The following is an 18520-nucleotide window of genomic DNA, read 5'->3' as shown; positions in this document are numbered from 1 at the left end:
CATTTCCGTTCTAAAGGATAAGGCAGTTGTTCTATTGATCAAGATTTCCCATCAGAGCATAAATAATGCTCTAATATACAGAGACTAATTTAATAAAGATCTGCATGGGTTTGTTATTGGCATATATTATTGGTTAAGGTTCAATTGCAAACATTTCCTTCACAGTTTTCTTTCTAGTGCCTGTGGGAAAACAGAATCTTAGGTTTCTCTTCCAAACACCGAAGTTTTAAGTTATTTACGTATTTCACTGAACAATGCCTCAGCTTAAGAAAATGTAGTCTTGGTGAAAAACTGCATGGCAACATTTGAGACCACATGTAACCCCATGATGGATTAAGGATCAACAGACAAAATCCATAGTAACCTTTCCCCCAGTATTTCACAATACTTACTTGAAGAGAATTTACTTATGCTGACCATTCAAGTCAACCACCAATTATAAGAAAACTGTGTAGGAGATGGAGAGGCTGACCTCTAAATACCACTACTAACACTGTCCTCTTCGTGGTTGCAACTATTACTAATCACAACATTGAAGCTCCTGTTCTAGGCAGCAGGTTAAATGCTTTTATATAGAAAGGATGATCTTTGACTCAAAGATTTTTTTTTTTTTTCTGATGGAAGCATATGAGAGAGTTGTGTCTCTTAGCCATTCATTCAACGGATGATAAATGAAGGTAACTGTGTTGAAGGTATTTGTCACATTTATGCAATGGAGATGGTGTGAGAATGGGATGAAATGTGCAGCAACTTATGGGCAAGTCTCAAACACAGAAAGTACTACACAAGTACAATTTCTACACAAAAGACATCATTTTCCAATTAATAGTAAAAATGAAAACAAAGTGAAAATACATTTATTCCGGAAAATACATTTTTGGAAAACGTTTCTAAGGGAATGCAAAAAAAGAAAAAAATGCAGGAAAAAAGATATATTTGGACTTGTAGGGAGAGAATTGTGTCCTTTATGTCAAGAGGCACTTTTATGCCTTTGCTTCCAACCCAAATAGTTATTCTAATTAATTTTAAACAAAAGCTGTATTATTCTGCTATATCTAAGATTCTAGTTATATTATAGAAGTGATCTATGTCTCTATAATTCAGTTAATATTAATCTACTCTATGGTTCACTTTCACTTTTAAATGTGTAATTGCTAAACTTTAATTCTATTTGAAGTTTTAGTTAGGTTGGGTTTCTGTAACGGTGGGAAAGAAGCCTGCTTTGGATGGCAGCGCCGTAACTATTTGTGTAGTCAGCTCTCCTAGGATGTTCTCAGCAGTTTCCCTTCTCTCACCAGAGATGTCTTTCTAAGAATTCAGCCTGAGTCTTGATAGGTAATTTCTCTAAACTTACTTGTTTTTGTTAGGTCACCCCACTTGAGTTATACCCTGTCTGTGGTTATATTAACCATAGGAACATAACCCCTCCCCCCCAACCCCCCAAAAAAAACCCCCACATTTATCCTTTCTCTAATAATGAAAAATATACAATGGTTCCTTTTCCATAATTCTGATGAATTTTGCTTCTCTTCTCAATCCTCATGAGTTGTTTTAAGTTATACATCTATTTTTTCCTTGCATACCACACATGCCACAAACCAGAATTCAGTTTTCTATCACTATCTACTCCCTACATTTCAAAGCTTGTAAACTCGATGCATCTTCTGATGAAACGATCACTGTTTGATGTATTTGGGGTGCATATTCAATTTTAAACAGATTTGAGTTTTTCAACATTAGCCATGAAAATATCTAAGGAGAGCTCTAGTACGCCTCCAGCCACCTTTTCTCTGAGCAAGGTATTTTTATTTCTTTAAATTGAATATGGTTTCTAAGCCTCTCACCAATATCTCGAAGAGTTCTACATCATTTTGTCTTTATTAAAATATTGTACCCAGAATGAAATACCATACTATATTTAATAACATAATTAAATACAGGCCAGGGTATAGTGGACCTGTTGCCTTCCTTGATCAGGTAACAAAAAAAATAGCTTTGGGGTGGTCAGGTCAACAATCAGCTAAAAATCAGGGAACCTCTTTAATAATTGTTATTATACCATGTCTCCCAAACTGTATGGCTGTACCATTCAATTCTTTTAACCTGACTTTAGGACCTTGCCTCTCTCTTTCACCACACTATCTAAAATAGCTTCACTTCTTTCTGATCTTCATTTCTACCTGAATTTAGCTACAGAAAAATCCTCTCTATCTGCAATTTTATTATTTGTTTACTTGTATACAACTTTATCATCTATTTACCCAAAGGGAATGAAAACACAGTAACAGTGAAGCCTTTGTCTCTTTCACCTAGGATAGTGCCTAGAAAATAGTAAATATCTAAGAAATTGCCTTTTAGATCAGGGGTCCCCAAACTTTTTACACAGGGGGCCAGTTCACCGTCCCTCAGACCGTTGGAGGGCCGGACTATAAAAAAAACTATGAACAAATCCCTATGCACACTGCACATATCTTATTTTAAAGTAAAAAAACAAAACAGGAAGAAATACAATATTTAAAATAACAAACAAGTAAATTTAAATCAACAAACTGACCAGTATTTCAATGGGAACTATGCTCCTCTCACTGACCACCTATGAAAGAGGTGCCCCTTCCAGAAGTGCGGCAGGGGCCAGATAAATGGCCTCAGGGGGCCGCATGTGGCCCGCGGGCCGTAGTTTGGGGACCCCTGTTTTAGATGAAGGTATTCATTATTATTTGTTAAATTCTATCTTCCTTAAAACTAGAAGAAATTATTTGGATGCTAATTCTGTCAATCTAACACATTACCCAATTCTCTGAGACAATGTCTACTGAAAAATTGGAAGAATGGCTCTCATGAGAAGATTCAAATACAGAATCTTATGGTATACATTACTTAATTCCTTTTAGAGTGACAATGAGCCTTAAATAGCACGTTTTAGGAAAGGGCACGCTAATGCTACTACTTATTTTAGTGTATAATTTGGTTCATGTCTTAGTAAAAAAATGAAATACCTTTATAAAGATCAATGTAAACTGGACTCATAATCTTTCCCTGATTTATCATTCTAAAAATTCTATTAAAAAGGAAAGAAGAATTCAGTTGTTTCAGAAATCCCCATGGAGGTTGCTGGTGACAACTACTTTTTTTTCTCCCCCCTTTTCATTGTCCAAACATAGAAATCCTCTGAGGATCAGCACTGAGATCACTTACCAGTTGCTTCTGGAATTCATCATCTTTGTGAAAATTGATAATTTGCTTCCTGTCCTCCCCTGTGATGCCAACCTTTCTTAATTTCTAATAATCAGGGCATTCACTTTACAATCACAATCTTTTTAGTTGACAAGGATGTAAATTGTCTAGTCTTCCATTTGCTGCCAGCCATGCTTTTTTCCCTTTCGAACAACTTTCTCCTGTGTGGATCAAGATAAAGTTAACACAGGAACTGGGCGACTCTGCTTTCTAGCCCACAGCTGTTTGGTGATCTAAACAATGGGCCACCAGACTTTCTTTTTCGGGCTCTAAATATAGCTTGACTGTCTAACTCTTACAGGTTTTGCAAGCCTCATCTCAAGCAGCCAGTTAGCTCTTCCGGCACTTATTTATTTATTTATCACCATTGGCTTCTCTCTTCCTCTTTTCCGCACAGCAAGGTTATCAGTTAGTTCTCACAGCAGCCACGTTCCTGCCTTCAGATGCCTCTCCCTTTTCTTCCTCCCTGAGATAAGCTATCATCATCATGTCAGTATTTCCTTTCGGAAATCTAACTTGAGTTTTCCTGTTCTGGTAGGGTTTTAATCTAGGTACATGCAGCAAACACCATTTCTCTCATTTATTACTGAATCCTCAGTGTTTAAACCACTTTATGGCACAGAGTAGACATTCAATAAACATCTGTTTAATGAAAAAGTAAACATTCTGCATTAATTCCTTAATTTGACTTTCTCAAGTTAAGGGAACACACTTACGTCCTTATGCTCTTCCTCATTTATTAGAGATGGTAGACACTTTCTTATGGTGTTACCATTAATTCTTCTTTACCACCCAGGTCTTTGTTATTTTTGTTTGTTTGTTTTTAGTAAGTCAAAGTTATATCTTTTTTTTTTTTTTCGGAGAGAAGAGGAAATAGTGAGGCAGACTCCTGCATGTGCCCCAACTAGGATCCACCTGGCAACCCCATCTGGGGACGATGTTGGACTATTAAGCTATTTTTAGTACCTGAGGCTGTCACACTCCAACGGAGCTATCCTCAGTGCCTGGGGCCATGCTCAAACCAATTGAGCCACTGGCTGTAGGAGGGGAAGAGGGAGAGAATGGGGAGGAGGTGGGGGAGAGGAGAAGCAGATAGTTGCTTCTCCTGTGTTTTCTGACCAGGAATTAAATCCAGGATATCCATACACTGGGTTGACACTCTATCCACTGAGCCACTGGCCAGAGCCTCAAAGTTACATCTTTAAAAGCAGTACTTGATTTAGCTTTTATCATCTTCAGAGATACTAGTTACTGACGAGCAATAAAGAAGATACATGGATATAAATAAACATTTATACTTGACATATATTAATATTATATTTATTTATAAACAGTATTGCAGTTATTAAAATATACAGTTTTATAAAAATTCTCTGATACATTAGGTGTTTTCTTATTAACAGTGTATCTGGAACTACTTTACTATACAAAAAGTAATTTTAAAAAGAAAGTATTATAAAGTAGAGTAGGGTTAATTAAACTTTTTTCATGTCCACCTTCAATTTGATACTAAATGCCTAATTACTTTCTGATAGGGATGTCTGACATTTATGAAAGGTTATATTCAAGCCCTGGCTGGAGAGCTTGATTAGTTAAACAGAGTCCCAGGGTGTAGAGATAGATGGTTACATAGTCCCAGGGTGTAGAGATGGATGGTTTGATCCCCAATCAGGGCACATACAGAGATACAGGGCACAAGTAGATGTTCCCATCTGTCTGTCATTCTCTCTCCTCTCTTTCTCTCCCTCTCTCTCAAATCAATCAATAATTTTTTTTAAAAAAAGGTTATATTCAAAATGTGACCCAAATATTTACTTTTGCTGATATGAGAAATCAGTTGATATATAATTTACTTCAACTGTGAATGTCTACAAATATTTTCTATCTTAAGATAAATTTTGAACAAGCCACTAAGAAAATAAAATTGCTGAATCACAGATCTTAAAAGAAAGTCAGCCAGTTTGTTTAGCATCTTGATTTTAGGGAGTCTAACACATGCACTTTTTTAAGAGCTGTGAGACTGTGAAGAAGCATGGAATGTTAACGATCTTCATTGTCAGAAAACTTCCTAAAATTCTGCCTGAATGCCTCGTGCATCACTCAGAGCTCATTTCCTCTCAATGAACGAGAGCAGGACAGCTGGCCAGCATCTTCCCTCCGCACCGCCTTTAGTCTCCTCACTGTGTCACAGAACACCCTTCTCAAATGGGAGGAGCAGGACAATTTGAAACAGGAGAGACAACACTAAAAACAGAAGAATCTTGCTTTAAATAACACTTTAAACTTAACTTTGAATGGGGCTATAGATTAGGTTAATGAATAGGCCAACATACTGAAGTGCCATCCCTACAATAATTCAGACTAATACTTAACTGGTATTCCTGGGTCATAAAGCACCAGGCCTGAAAATGAAAGATGTTTATTCCTCCTTGGAAAGTCTTTGAATGTAACTCTCTGGCATACCGCCAACGAGGGCAGCTCGTTCGGGGAAAACCCTATGCCAAAGGCCAAAGAGGCAGCTGCGTTCTTCAGCTCCTGAGCGCTTCCAGCTCAGCACCCACACAAGCTCAATTATGAGCAAATTAAAGGGATCCAGACTGAACACAGTAATTCTGGTAATTTAAATAAATAGAGGAAAGTCTACAATTAGTAGGAAAGGATTGATTTTCTGGAAAACCCAGAAAATGACATGCTAACCCCTTTGAATAAGCATAGTTACATCCAATTATTTAAAAACAAATTTCCTTTTATTCGTCATTTTAATCATTTCTGATCTGACTTAAATGTGGCCACATGCATGCTAGCAAAAGTACCCACAAAAATTGAGGCAGAAGCAATTCCCAAAAATCTACAATGAATTTTTAGGAATCAACAACACTGAGTCAAGTTACAACTGCAGTTTTATACCTGTGTGTTAGAACACATAGAAAATCTCACTCATTTCTAGCTTTTTCAAAGGCAGAGAAAAATTTCAAGTCATTCAGAAAAAAAAATCAAAGTTTTAATATTGGGGAAATCTATTAATATCACACTATATTAATAGAATAGTGAAAAAATGAACATAACCATTTTACATCAATTCTTCAAATCACTTAATAAAATTCAACACCCATTACTGATTAAACAAAATGAGCAAATAAAAAGCTTTTTAAGAGGCAAGGAATACAAAGAAACTTATTGAATTGATGAACATTGCTATCAGCGAAGATCGTGATGGACACACAGTGAAAGCATTCCTGTTTAAGTTTTAAGTTTACTTTGATGAGCTGATATAAAGTTCATATAGGAGATTAAATGCATATGAAGAGCCAAAGTAATTCTACAAAAGAGAAAAAATTAGAGGAAGATTGTCCTGAAAGTTATCAAAATACAGTATGATAGCATGGTCATTTAAAAAGGGTGGTTCTGGCATGGGACACACTAATTAATAGAACAGCATATCTAGAGACCAACCCATGTACATAAGAGAATTTAATGTTCAATTCTGAATTAATGGAGAAAGGATGCTAAAGTCAATAAATGCTATTAATAATTTGCCTATCTACATAGGAACAATTTTTCTACCTCATAAGCCATGGATAATAATATATTACAAATCACTATACATTATAAAGAAGCTCTTATTATTTTTTAATTGGATTTATTGGAGTGACATTGGTTAATAACGCAGTATAAGTTTCAGGCGTACAATTCTATAATACATCTGTACAGTGCACTGTGTTCACCACCCCAAATCAATTTTCATTCATCACCATCTATCCCCCCTTTACCTTCTTTTCTCACCCCCCATTCCCTCCTATAATCACCATACTATTGTCTGTATCTATGAGTGTTTTTCTTTGCTTAATCCCCTCACCTTTTCATACAACCTCCAACTCCCTTTCCCTCTGACAGCTCTGTCTGTTCTCTGTATCTGTGAGTCTGCTTCTATTTTGTTACTTTATTTTGTTCATTAGGTTCCAATATAAGTGAAATCATATGGTATTGTCTTTCTCTGCCTGGTTTATTTCACTTAACATAATACTTTCCTGGTCCATCCACGCAGTCTCAAATGGTAAGATTTCCTTTATTTTTATGGCTGAGTAGTATTCCATTGTGTAAATGTACCACGGCTTTGTTATCCATTCATCTACTGATGGGCATTTGAACTGCTTCTAAATCTTGGCTATTGTAAATAATACTACATTGAACACAGGGGTGCATATATTCTTTCAAATCAATGTTTCGGGTTTCTTTGATGATATTGCCAGAAGTAGAATTGCCAGCTCATAAGGCAGTTCCATTTTTTTCATTTTTTGAGGTAACTCCATACTGCTTCCCACAGTGGCTGCACCAGTCTGCATTCCCATCAACAGTGCATTCCTTTTCTCCACATTCTCACCAGCACTTGTTGTTTGTGGATTTATTGATGATAGCCCTTCTGACAGGTGTGAGGTGATATCTCATTATGGTTTTAGTTTGCATTTCTCTGATGATTAATGATGGCAAGCTTTTTTCCATATATCTATTGGTCATCTCTATGTCCTCTTTGGAAAAGTATCTATTTGGGGTCCTTTGCCCTTTTCTTAATTGGATTGTGTGTTTGTATTTTGGTGTTGGGTTTTATAAGTTCCTTATAAATTATGGATATTAAACCCTTATCAGATGTGTTGGCAGATATGTTCTCCCATTCAGTGGGTTGTCTTTTCATTTTGTCGATGGTTTCCTTTGCTGTGCAAAACCTTTTTAGTCTGATGCGGTCACACTTGTTTATTTTTTCTTTTGTTTCCCTTGCCTGAGGTGTTATATCAGAAAAAAATATTGCTATGAGAAATGTCTAAGATTTTACTGCCTGTGTTTTCTTCTAAGATTTTTAAGGTTTGAGTCTAAAATTTAAGTCTTTAATTCATTTTGAGTTCATTCATGTATATGGTATAAAAGGTGGTCTAGTTTATTTCTTTCTTTTTTTTTTTTTTTGCACGTAACTGTCCAATGTTCCCAACACTATTCATTGAATATACTGTCTTTATCCCATTGTATGTTTTGATTCCTTTGTCAAATATTAATTGACTATAAAACATGGGTTTATGTCTGGGCTCTCAATTTTGTTCCATTGATCTATATGTCTATTTTTATGCCAGTACCATGCTGTTTTGATTACTATGGCTTTATAGTATAGTTTGATATCAGGAAGTGTGATTTTTCCAACTTTGTTTTTCTTTCTCATGATTGCTGTTGCTATTTGGGGGTCTTTCGTGGTTCCATATAAGTTTTTTGAATATTTTTTCTAGTTCTGTGAAATATACCATTGGTGTCTTGATAGGAATTACATGGAATTATAGATCATTTTGATTATTGATTTTTAGAGAAGAGAGAGAGAAAGAGAGAGAGAGAAAGAAAGAAAGAAAGAGAAAAAGGGAGGAGAAGTGGGAAGCATCTACTCATAGTAGTTGCTTCCTGTGTGTGCCTTGACTGGGCAAGCCTAGGGATTAAAACCGGGGAATTTAGCATTCCAGGTTGATGCTTTATCTTCTGTGCCACCATAGGTCAGGCAGGTAATATACATTTAATGATGTTAATTTTTCCTATCCATGAACATGGTATATACTTCCACTGGTTTTTATCTTCTCCAATTTCTTTCTTCAGTGTCTTATAATTTTCTGAGTACAGGTCTTTTACATCCTTGGTTAACTTTATTCTAGGTATTTTATTCTTTTTGAAGCAATTATGAATGGGATTGTTTTATTAGTTTTCCTTTCTGATAGTTCATTATTGGTGTATAAAGAAAAAAACAAGCCTTTAAAAGCACTAGAAGAAAGTTAATGAAGGAAAAGAGGGAAATATTTTACTTTAAGACAAAAACCTTTTTTATAGTAAGATAATATCATGATCAAACTAAAAGGACAAATTGCAAGAAATTATTTGCAACATATTAATATTCACAGGAAGAGAAATACAATTACAAATGGAAATTGGCAACTAACATGAATAAGAAAATTATAAAATAAAAAATTCAAATAAACCCCCCAAGGACCCTCCCAAAACAGAAAATCCCCTAAAACTCTCAATGAAGCCCAAATTCAATCAAAGGGGAAAGTAAATTGTAAATCAAGATTAATTGACATAACATAACACCATACATCTCTTATAAAGAAACACAATATACGATACAGACATATTTACATAGATGAAGCAGCAAATAGGTAGAGTACTTTCTAGAAGGATGTACACAGCAAACTATTTTAAAATTATGTTTGTGTCTGGGGAATAGGGGAAGGAGATGGAAATGAGAAAGCTTTTAATTATTTTTATAATAAAAATTTTCTGTCTTTGAAAATGCAAGTGAAACTAAGTAAATGGAACCCATTCACCTTAAAATAATTTGAACATATAAACAATGACTCATTAGTATGCAAGTTAACATACTAGCTTAGACTCAGCAGGAAACATACAAACAAAAAATAAACACAGAAGGTATTGATTGGGCCTGTTAGCCTTTGGAGATTCCTACACACTTTATAAAGGAGAACTATCCAACATAAATTAATTATACAATAAACAGGAGGGTTGTTTTTGTTTTTGTTTTTTAATTTTTTACTTACTTTTTGAAAAATGGATCTTGGCCCCACCTGAGATTACTTCTATAATCATAGAAACCAACCTCTGCAGCAAATTTCTCACACTGGCCTAGCATTATACACAGAAAACTAAACTGCTTACACTATGCTTTTCACCTGACCACACAGCAAAGACACTTTCAATGTTTACCATTCTGGTGTCATCTGAATTTATTCACTGACAAAATCAACATATTTATTGAGCTCACTCAATTGTTCCGGGGACAGGGGTTCAGACGGTCCTAGAAGAGTGACCCTCAGAGCCCTCTGCAAGACTGTTAGCTTTAAATTGGCACTTTCTGGGAGGAACCAAACTTTGATGGCTACTTGAAAAATGTTTCTACAGCCTATGTTACCACTTCTGCTGTGTGGCATGTCTTGGCCAATGCTTCTACTTTGGCACTTGTGTCCTGAAGAAAACAACTCATGACCTCTGTCCAATGATGTAAGTTGAACATACATTACTATTATTGTTGTCATGTATGGTGTTAAGTTCAATAAAGTGCAACGAGTGACTGCTAACCGTACATATTTTGCAAGGACTGTTTCAACTTAAAAGAGAAAACTTCTCAAAAACAAGCTTTCCAGTAACAACAACAACAAAAATAAATAAATAAATAAATAAATAAATAAATAAATACTGCTTCTGGACTTGCCTTGGGCTCTACTTTGACAGTTCTGATCATTTTTTCTCCCTTAAATTAAAAAGGATGCTCTTTTTTCTTTTGCACAGATCTTTTAGAAACTATACTTCTAGACGCTTTATTTTTTTAATTAAATGATGAAGACTTGATACATTTCTCCTTCAAAATTAAGAGCAGTTTTTATCCATTCATCTTCCTCATAGAGGAATTGGGAAGACAGAACAGGAAATGTTTATCAAGCACTCTATGAAAATAAATTGCCCCTGAAATTATTAGTAATAACCTACGTCACTATCACACATTATTCCTTTGTTTTGTCAAAGGTTCACATGAGCAAAAATATCCCTTTTTGACCAGTGCTCAAGACAGCTTCCTTGTTAAGGTTTTCTATCCGTCTTTCACTCTAGGTGATTAGAACAAATGTGGCCCAGTGATGTTTAATTTATAGAAAATAGAATCAATTTCTCTTGTTCCATCACGACTGAACATTTTTCTGAACTCCTGTAAATGAGTTACAGATAAGCGCTATTTATCAGATTGTTTTGTGGAACATGCAGTTTTGATTATTCTATTTTCTACTATTTGCTACTAATGAAATATGTAATATGCCTCAAGAAAAAAATATTCACAATGCTTGGCCTCTGAGCATTCAGGAAGCAATGAATAATTCGCTGAGAATTTATTTTGTGCTCCTACTCTCCTCTAATAGTTTTCTCCCGAAGAGCCCATGGGAGGGCAGCAATGTCCTTGAGTATCTGAAATGTCTTCCAGGGTTCCATGTCCCAGGGCCTGGAGAACAGAGTTTGCAAGGGCCCTGGCTCTGTCCTGGCAGCGAACAGTCACCCGGGTTCCCTGTGGGGCTCTAACCTCAAGAAAGTTGTTCAGGCACAGACCCAGGGTAGCTTGCCACCCTCATTCTAGCAAAGCCAGGAGGACCTTTCTAACCTCCAGTGTCACAGGATTAGTAGATGGGCATTTAAAGACATGCGTCTTCCCCATTGCACAGAGAGATGGGAAGCCCTGCAGAAGAGGATTCACTTCAGCATAGCATCTCCCCAGGCTCTGCAACAGGTACCCATGCAAGAAGTGGAAAGGCACCGGCAGAAGCGAGAGCACGGATACAAAGGCTGGTGAACTAAGGGCTTACGGCATTCAGATACTCCGGAAGGAATAATCATATCTTCCTGACCTATATGGACCACTTTATAAAAATAAGTCATTTATCCCTCTTTTAAAAAGGGGTAATTACAATTAAGTATGTGCGAGGAGACGGGAAGATAGGATGACCATTATCCCTTCCTCCGGACTTCAGGAGGCCTCGCCCCGTGAGGCTGGAGTTGAAGAAACAAAGGCGAGACGTTTGGGAAGATGGATGGGCTGAGGCTGGACAGCTGACCGGGATGTCACCTCACCCTCACTTACCAAGGTCCATGCTTTTCGAGGCTTTCAGATTCATTGATTCGGGCTGCCTGGCTGGTGTCACAGACCTGAAGTTGATGTGCTGATCCGGAAAATACACTGCCGAGTCCACCCCAGAGCTGCAGAAAGAAGCCAGACGCCATATTTAGGTTTAGAATAAAATCTCTCTCTCTCTCTTTTTTTTTTTTTTTTTTAAGGAAACAGTTTTCATTTTGAACAGAGACTCTCATCACCATCTCTACAGCTCACAACCATGCATTTTAAACTAATTCTTGAATCTCGGGTTTCTTTTATGAGATGTAGCAATTCCATTTTCATGTATTTTATCGCACTGTACACTTAAATAAAATGTTCTCTGGATAATCCCGTGTTTTCCTGTTCAACGGTTTCCGCTAATTGGGATTCTGCCGTACAGTCTCTAACTTTAAGTGTGTAAGGCGAGCCTGTAACACTGGCACTTCAAAGGATGTCATCAGATATCAGCAGGGCCTCAAAGCAGGTTAAGAGATTTCTGTGGGCTAAGTCCGTCCTTCCTTTAAAAACAAGTGAAAGGGTGTATCCTTTAGAGAGAAAGCCATCCTGTTGAGTGACTGATGGCTGCCGCAGTTTGGTTTTTTACTTTTTTTTTTTTTAGGTCTAGTTCCTAAAACTAATGTTAATGCTAAGCAAATAGTCTACTCAACATAATATCAAAAGGAAATAACAGGAAAAGCAGAGTTGACAATTTAGGCACAAGATACATCTAATACCCATTAAAGCAGGGGTCCCCAAACTTTTTACACAGGGGGCCAGTTCACTGTCCCTCAGACCGTTGGAGGGCCGGACTATAAAAAAAACTATGAACAAATCCCTATGCACACTGCACATATTTTATTTTAAAGTAAAAAAACCAAACAGTAACAAATACAATATTTAAAATAAAGAACAAGTAAATTTAAATCAACAAACTGACCAGTATTTCAATGGGAACTATGCTCCTCTCACTGACCACCAATGAAAGAGGTGCCCCTTCCGGAAGTGCAGCGGGGGCCGGATAAATGGCCTCAGGGGGCCGCATGCGGCCCGCGGGCCGTAGTTTGGGGACCCCTGCATTAAAGGCTTCCTAGTCCTTGTAGTCAATCTCAAAAAATTCTATTTCTGCTGAATATTCTATTTATTTTGCTTGAGGATGGAGGGGATTATACAAGGGAATTACAGATGATATCTTACTTCTTGATCTGGAAATAAATTATATATTTTTTATAAATTAAATTACAAATACCTTCTCCCTTGGTCCTCTTGTATATTTAGAAAGTAAATAGGGCGGCTCATTTTAACATGATTTTATCCTAATCTTAAATACAGTGAAAACGCTAATCAGGTATCCTTGGTGAGTCTGAAAATACTGAAGCTGAGTATTTCAAACAGTTGGGATTTGACACTACAAACAATGAAACAACAAAAAAATAAACTGTTATGAATGAGAACCCTTCTCAAATGTACAGGGAAATCTCGGTTTCTTAACCAAATAAGTTTAACCTTTTCTTGAAACTCATTAGTCACGCATATTTAACATTGCCTTGCAGCAATATTAAAGTTAACGTGCAGCTATAACTAACACAGCTGAAGGAGTGAATGGAGCGCTGTTACGGTGACAGAGTGGGTAGAGGAAAGAAGAACCTGGGACAGGCAGCCCACCACGGCGCTCAAAGCCCCGACGCTGCAGCAGGTCCTCCCACTTCTAAATCCTGGCTCTGCTTCTTACTGTCTGTGGGACTTGGGCAGTTACCGAACCTTCCCCTGCTTCAATTTCCTTATGTATAAACCGGTAAAATTATGCTCCCTATCTTAGAGCGTTGTCAAGAGAAGAAGTGACTTAAGATGTAGTGTATGGGCCCTGGCCGGTTGGCTCAGCGGTAGAGCGTCGGCCTGGCGTGCGGGGGACCCGGGTTTGATTCCCGGCCAGGGCACATAGGAGAAGTGCCCATTTGCTTCTCCCCCCCCCCCTCCTTCCTCTCTGTCTCTCTCTTCCCCTCCCGCAGCCGAGGCTCCATTGGAGCAAGGATGGCTCGGGCGCTGGGGATGGCTCCTTGGCCTCTGCCCCAGGTGCTAGAGTGGCTCTGGTCACGGCAGAGTGACACCCCGGAGGGGCAGAGCATCGCCCCCTGGTGGGCAGAGCGTCGCCCCTGGTGGGCGTGCCGGGTGGATCCCAGTCGGGCGCATGCGGGAGTCTGTCTGACTGTCTCTCCCCGTTTCCAGCTTCAGAAAAATAAATAAATAAATAAAAAAAAGCTGTAGTGTCTGGCACAGGGTAAGTTCTATAGAGACTTTCAGAAAACAAACAAGCAGACAAATAAATAGATGTTTTAGCTTCCCAAACGATGGCACGTTTCTGTTTTTTGAGTTGTCTACCAGTGGTTGGCAAACCGCGGCTTGCGAGCCACATGCGGCTCTTTGGCCCCTTGAGTGCGGCTCCTTGGCCAGCTTAGGAGTACCCTAATTAAGTTAATAACAATGTACCTACCTATATAGTTTAAGTTTAAAAAATTTGGCTCTCAAAAGAAATTTCAATTTTACTGTTGATATTTGGCTCTGTTGGCTAATGAGTTTGCCGACCACTGGAGGCCTTTAGCAGATTCTTTGCCTTTTCTGTTTTTTCAGCCACTCAGTAGGACTGTGGCTAGGAGCCCTTCTCTCCTCCTATTCAGAAGGGTAATGTAGTGTGATGGGTAGGGCACTGGGTTTGAGAGTGAGATACTGGGGCCCATGGCCTCAGTTTACTAGTGCATAAAATGGATAAGAATTGAACTTACTTCATGAAGTTCTTGTAAGGATTAATACATTAAATTTGTTAATAATGACAATAGTGCCCAGCACACAATAAGAGCTCAAGAAATAAACTATTCATCCTTTTTTAAAAAAATTAATGTAGGTTAGAATAATCTTTGAATGAGGGCCTTAGGTATTCTCTAGTAAAGAAATTATATATGTTTTTATAAAAATTTCTCAACAAATTTAAATCTATTCTTTAGAAATTGAAGCTTTTGGTTTTTGGCTTCTTTTTTGATGTCTGTCTACATTCTCAATAGATAAAGGCACTGACATAGAAAGTGTATTGGATGTGGTATCCAGTGATGGCAACATATGCCAACTATGAAAAGTCCCTGACCCACCAGTGCTACTGCCACTGGCCTAGCAGAACAACAATACTTTGATTGTTTCAGCTCATTTTAAAGAATTCTGGGATGTTACTGTGAATGTGAGCTTCCCCTTGAGCCCTGCTGTTCGGAAGCACTTGCCTTTAACTATGTTATTCGACCTTTATGTGCACATAGTTTTCCATCCTTTGATCTCTTGTGATGACGTGGTTCTGGTGTCAGAAAGACTCATGGCCTTCACTGAATAGGAGACTTTAAGTGCCAGAAGGCGTTAAAGGTCACCTCATCTAACTCTTCATCTTGTAGATAAGACACTGAAGCCCAAAGAGGAGGCTGATGATCCCAGGTCACACAGCTGGTGAGTGGCAAAGCCAGGACCAGAACCATGGGTTTTTGAACTTTTCCCAGAGCCACAAAAACTTTGGCAAAAACAGTGGCCAGCCCGAGGCACAGGCTGCTGCTGATCCTGAATCCAAAGAAACTGAAACCTTCCCTGTTAGCACAGATTTGCTCACTCTCTTAGGCTTCTTGCGTTTCAGGTTAGCCTTTAGTTTCAGTAAAGTGGTGCACATCAGGAAATATGGGAAAAGCAAAAGGTTAGCCAAAACAGATGCTATATGTATAGTGAAATCCTTTAGGGAGGAGGTTTAGGACCAACATGAATAATCATTAAAACTTAGGTTACAGCCCTGGCCGTTTGGCTCAGTGGTAGAGCGTCGGCCTGGCGTGCAGGAGTCCCGGGTTCGATTCCCGGCCAGGGCACACAGGAGAGGCGCTCATCTGCTTCTCCACTCCTCCCCCTCTCCTTCCTCTCTGTCTCTCTCTTCCCCTCCTGCAGCCAAGGCTCCATTGGAGCAGGGATGGCCTGGGCGCTGAGGATGGCTCTGTGGCCTCTCTGCCTCAGGTGCTAGGATGGCTCTGGATGCAACAGAGTGATGCCACAGAGGGATAGAACATCGCCCCCTGGTGGGCATGCCGGGTGGATCCCGGTCGGGTGCATGCGGGAGTCTGTCTGACTGTCTCCCCGTTTCCAGCTTTGGAAAAATGAAAAAAACAAAACAAAAAAACAAACAAAAAAAAACTTAGGTTACACTTAGTCTATGGGAATCTACCCAAATGGATAACATACTAGTTGACCCACTTTATTGTATTAGATTATTTTATCAAACTAGGCATTAATTGACAAATTAAGAATAAGAACTCAAATTTCCCCAGACTTTTGAGACACAACTATTCTAATTCCCATTAAACAACAACAACAATAAAAAACAAGGCGGCAATGCCATTTGACGCAATAATAATATCAAGTAAAGATCTGTCTAAATCAAGTGAATTTCTTTTGTGTTTATATATAATGAAGGATGATCAAAGTGAATATACATATAACAAATATTTGTATATATGTACACATATACCTATGCAGGGTGGGATAAAAGTAGATTTACAGTTCTTCACATGGAAAATAATGTAATAATTAATAAACAATAACATAAGAGCAAACCTGTGTTTCAGGTATTCACAGCTGTTAACCTTTTGCCCACCCTGTGTATGCATCTGTTCATATATACCTTAATATGTCCATTAAGTTATTCATGTGATATATACATCTGTTACCATTGTTTTAAGTGTGACCAAGTGTACACTTTGAAAACCTTTAATAGATGTATCCTTCTTGCAATGGTACAAATGTATATAAAGCAAAAATAAGCTGATATTAGATTGGCAGATATTTAAGGAGGGAAGTAAGTGTAATCTGAGGCCCTGTGGGATTAAAGCCAATGTGAGCAGACAGTGCACTTAAACAGTGAGTGCAGTGTTGAGTTAGTTAATGTGAAAATATTTTAGACACGTAAGTTAGACTAGCAAAACAGTTTGCAATTTTCCGCTACACATTAAAAGTTCTTCGAGTGGGAGAGTGACACAATGATTAACTTTAAAATATGACACATTTTCACTCTGAAGGGAGTTAGCACGTGCTCATGGCTGCTGAGCGGGCTGCAGTGGGTGCTACGGGAGGCGAGAAGCTGACGGCAGGCCAGAGACACGTCTCAGATAAAGGCTGGGTTTCGGCATGAACAGCCAGGGAATCTATCAAATAGAAATGATACTCAGTGTCAAATTAAGCTGCCTAATGAATAAGTAAGGGTAGCATGAAACACATGTTGGTGTCCTGACTGCGGTGACAAATCAGGAATGGGAAAGACATGTAAGACCCAGCCATGGATGTTCAAGAACTGTCGGAAATAAAGGCAGGGGAAGAAGATTGTGAGGGACGTGCCAAAAAAATTATGTCAGAAGGCTTGGGTGTCCCTGAATCGGCTTCAACTATTGGCTACTATGAGTGAAAGCAGATGCAGGTTGTATGTGGGGTGTGGGGGGATGAGGGAAGGGGCAGAGAAGTGAGATCGAGCCAAGATAGAGGGAAATATGAACATGTAGTGAATAACCAAATATTGCCGAAACTGTTAATAAACTCAATAATATTCTGCCTGAGGTTAATTGAGCTTAAACTGTTCCTGAGTAAAAAATATATTTCCTTTATATTTATTTACTTTTTTATTTATACATGCATATTCTAAACATCTGTCTAATAATCATTGGCACAGTAGTACAAATAAGTTCAGTACATTCCTGATCTCATCTTGGGTCAGAGAACAGGCATCAAGTTTGATCAAGTTTGTTTTTTACTCCTCACGCTTTTGCAGTTTTCTGCTCCCTAAGAGCAGCTCCATCCCTAAAGCACCACCTTCCCTTTTAGAGGGCTTTTAACTTTGTACTTATTTGTTTATTTGGACAGACAGGACAGCCTCCCAGCCTCATTCGCTCAGCCATCCTGAATCCCTTTCAGTCCTTTCTCCACGCCAAGTTTCACATCTCCACATCGCACCACTGCTGGTCACCTAGGCAACACAGCAGCTTGCAGGATGGTGCAGGTCACGATATCCCAGGACGGAGACAGTTTCAAGGCTTTCGATTTGTTCCTTTCACCTCAAAAATATCTTCGGCTCCGCTTCCTCTTCAGCCTTGCCGCTTCTCCCTTCATTTAAGCCCTTCTCTTCTCTTGCCAGTCCCCGACTGGTGTCCTGATCTACGGCTTCTCCCACACACTCATCCCCCATAACTGACCTCACTCGACTAGATAACATCACCTAGGCTGGAAGCCCTTCAATGCTTCTGCACTGCGCCTGGAGGAGCACGGTGCCCCCGAAGCATGACAGACGACGCCCTTCCCATTGATTCTTCCCGCAGACCCTGTATGCCTCGGCCATACTGAACGCACTCCGCACCTCCTTCTCCCATCACTCGGTTCCCCTAGCCTAAACCGCCCTTCCCACTACTTCTCTGCTTAGTTCAGTTCCTTTCTGTTCTCCAAGGAACCATGTCAACATGACTTTTCCTATAAACCAGGGGTCCCCAAACTTTTTACACAGGGGGCCAGTTCACCGTCCCTCAGACCATTGGAGGGCTGCCACATACAGTGCTCCTCTCA

At 38.8% G+C, this 18520-nt stretch overlaps 1 protein-coding gene across 2 annotated transcripts in view; it reads right to left on the bottom strand.

Moving 5' to 3' along the window:
• Positions 1–18520, bottom strand: part of PARD3B (par-3 family cell polarity regulator beta) — a 1075922-nt gene that overhangs the window by 406909 nt on the left and 650493 nt on the right. For both annotated transcript variants that reach the window (XM_066346722.1, XM_066346721.1), the window contains exon 15: positions 11897–12012. In XM_066346722.1, coding sequence (XP_066202819.1) covers positions 11897–12012 — 116 coding nt within the window. The remainder of the gene's footprint in view (positions 1–11896; positions 12013–18520) is intronic.

This window comes from Saccopteryx leptura, chromosome 7 (genome assembly GCF_036850995.1).
Source record: "Saccopteryx leptura isolate mSacLep1 chromosome 7, mSacLep1_pri_phased_curated, whole genome shotgun sequence".
In the NCBI taxonomy this organism is placed as follows: domain Eukaryota; kingdom Metazoa; phylum Chordata; class Mammalia; order Chiroptera; family Emballonuridae; genus Saccopteryx; species Saccopteryx leptura.
The sequence above is the reverse complement of the archived record's forward strand: the minus strand, read 5'-3'. Positions and strand labels throughout refer to the sequence as shown.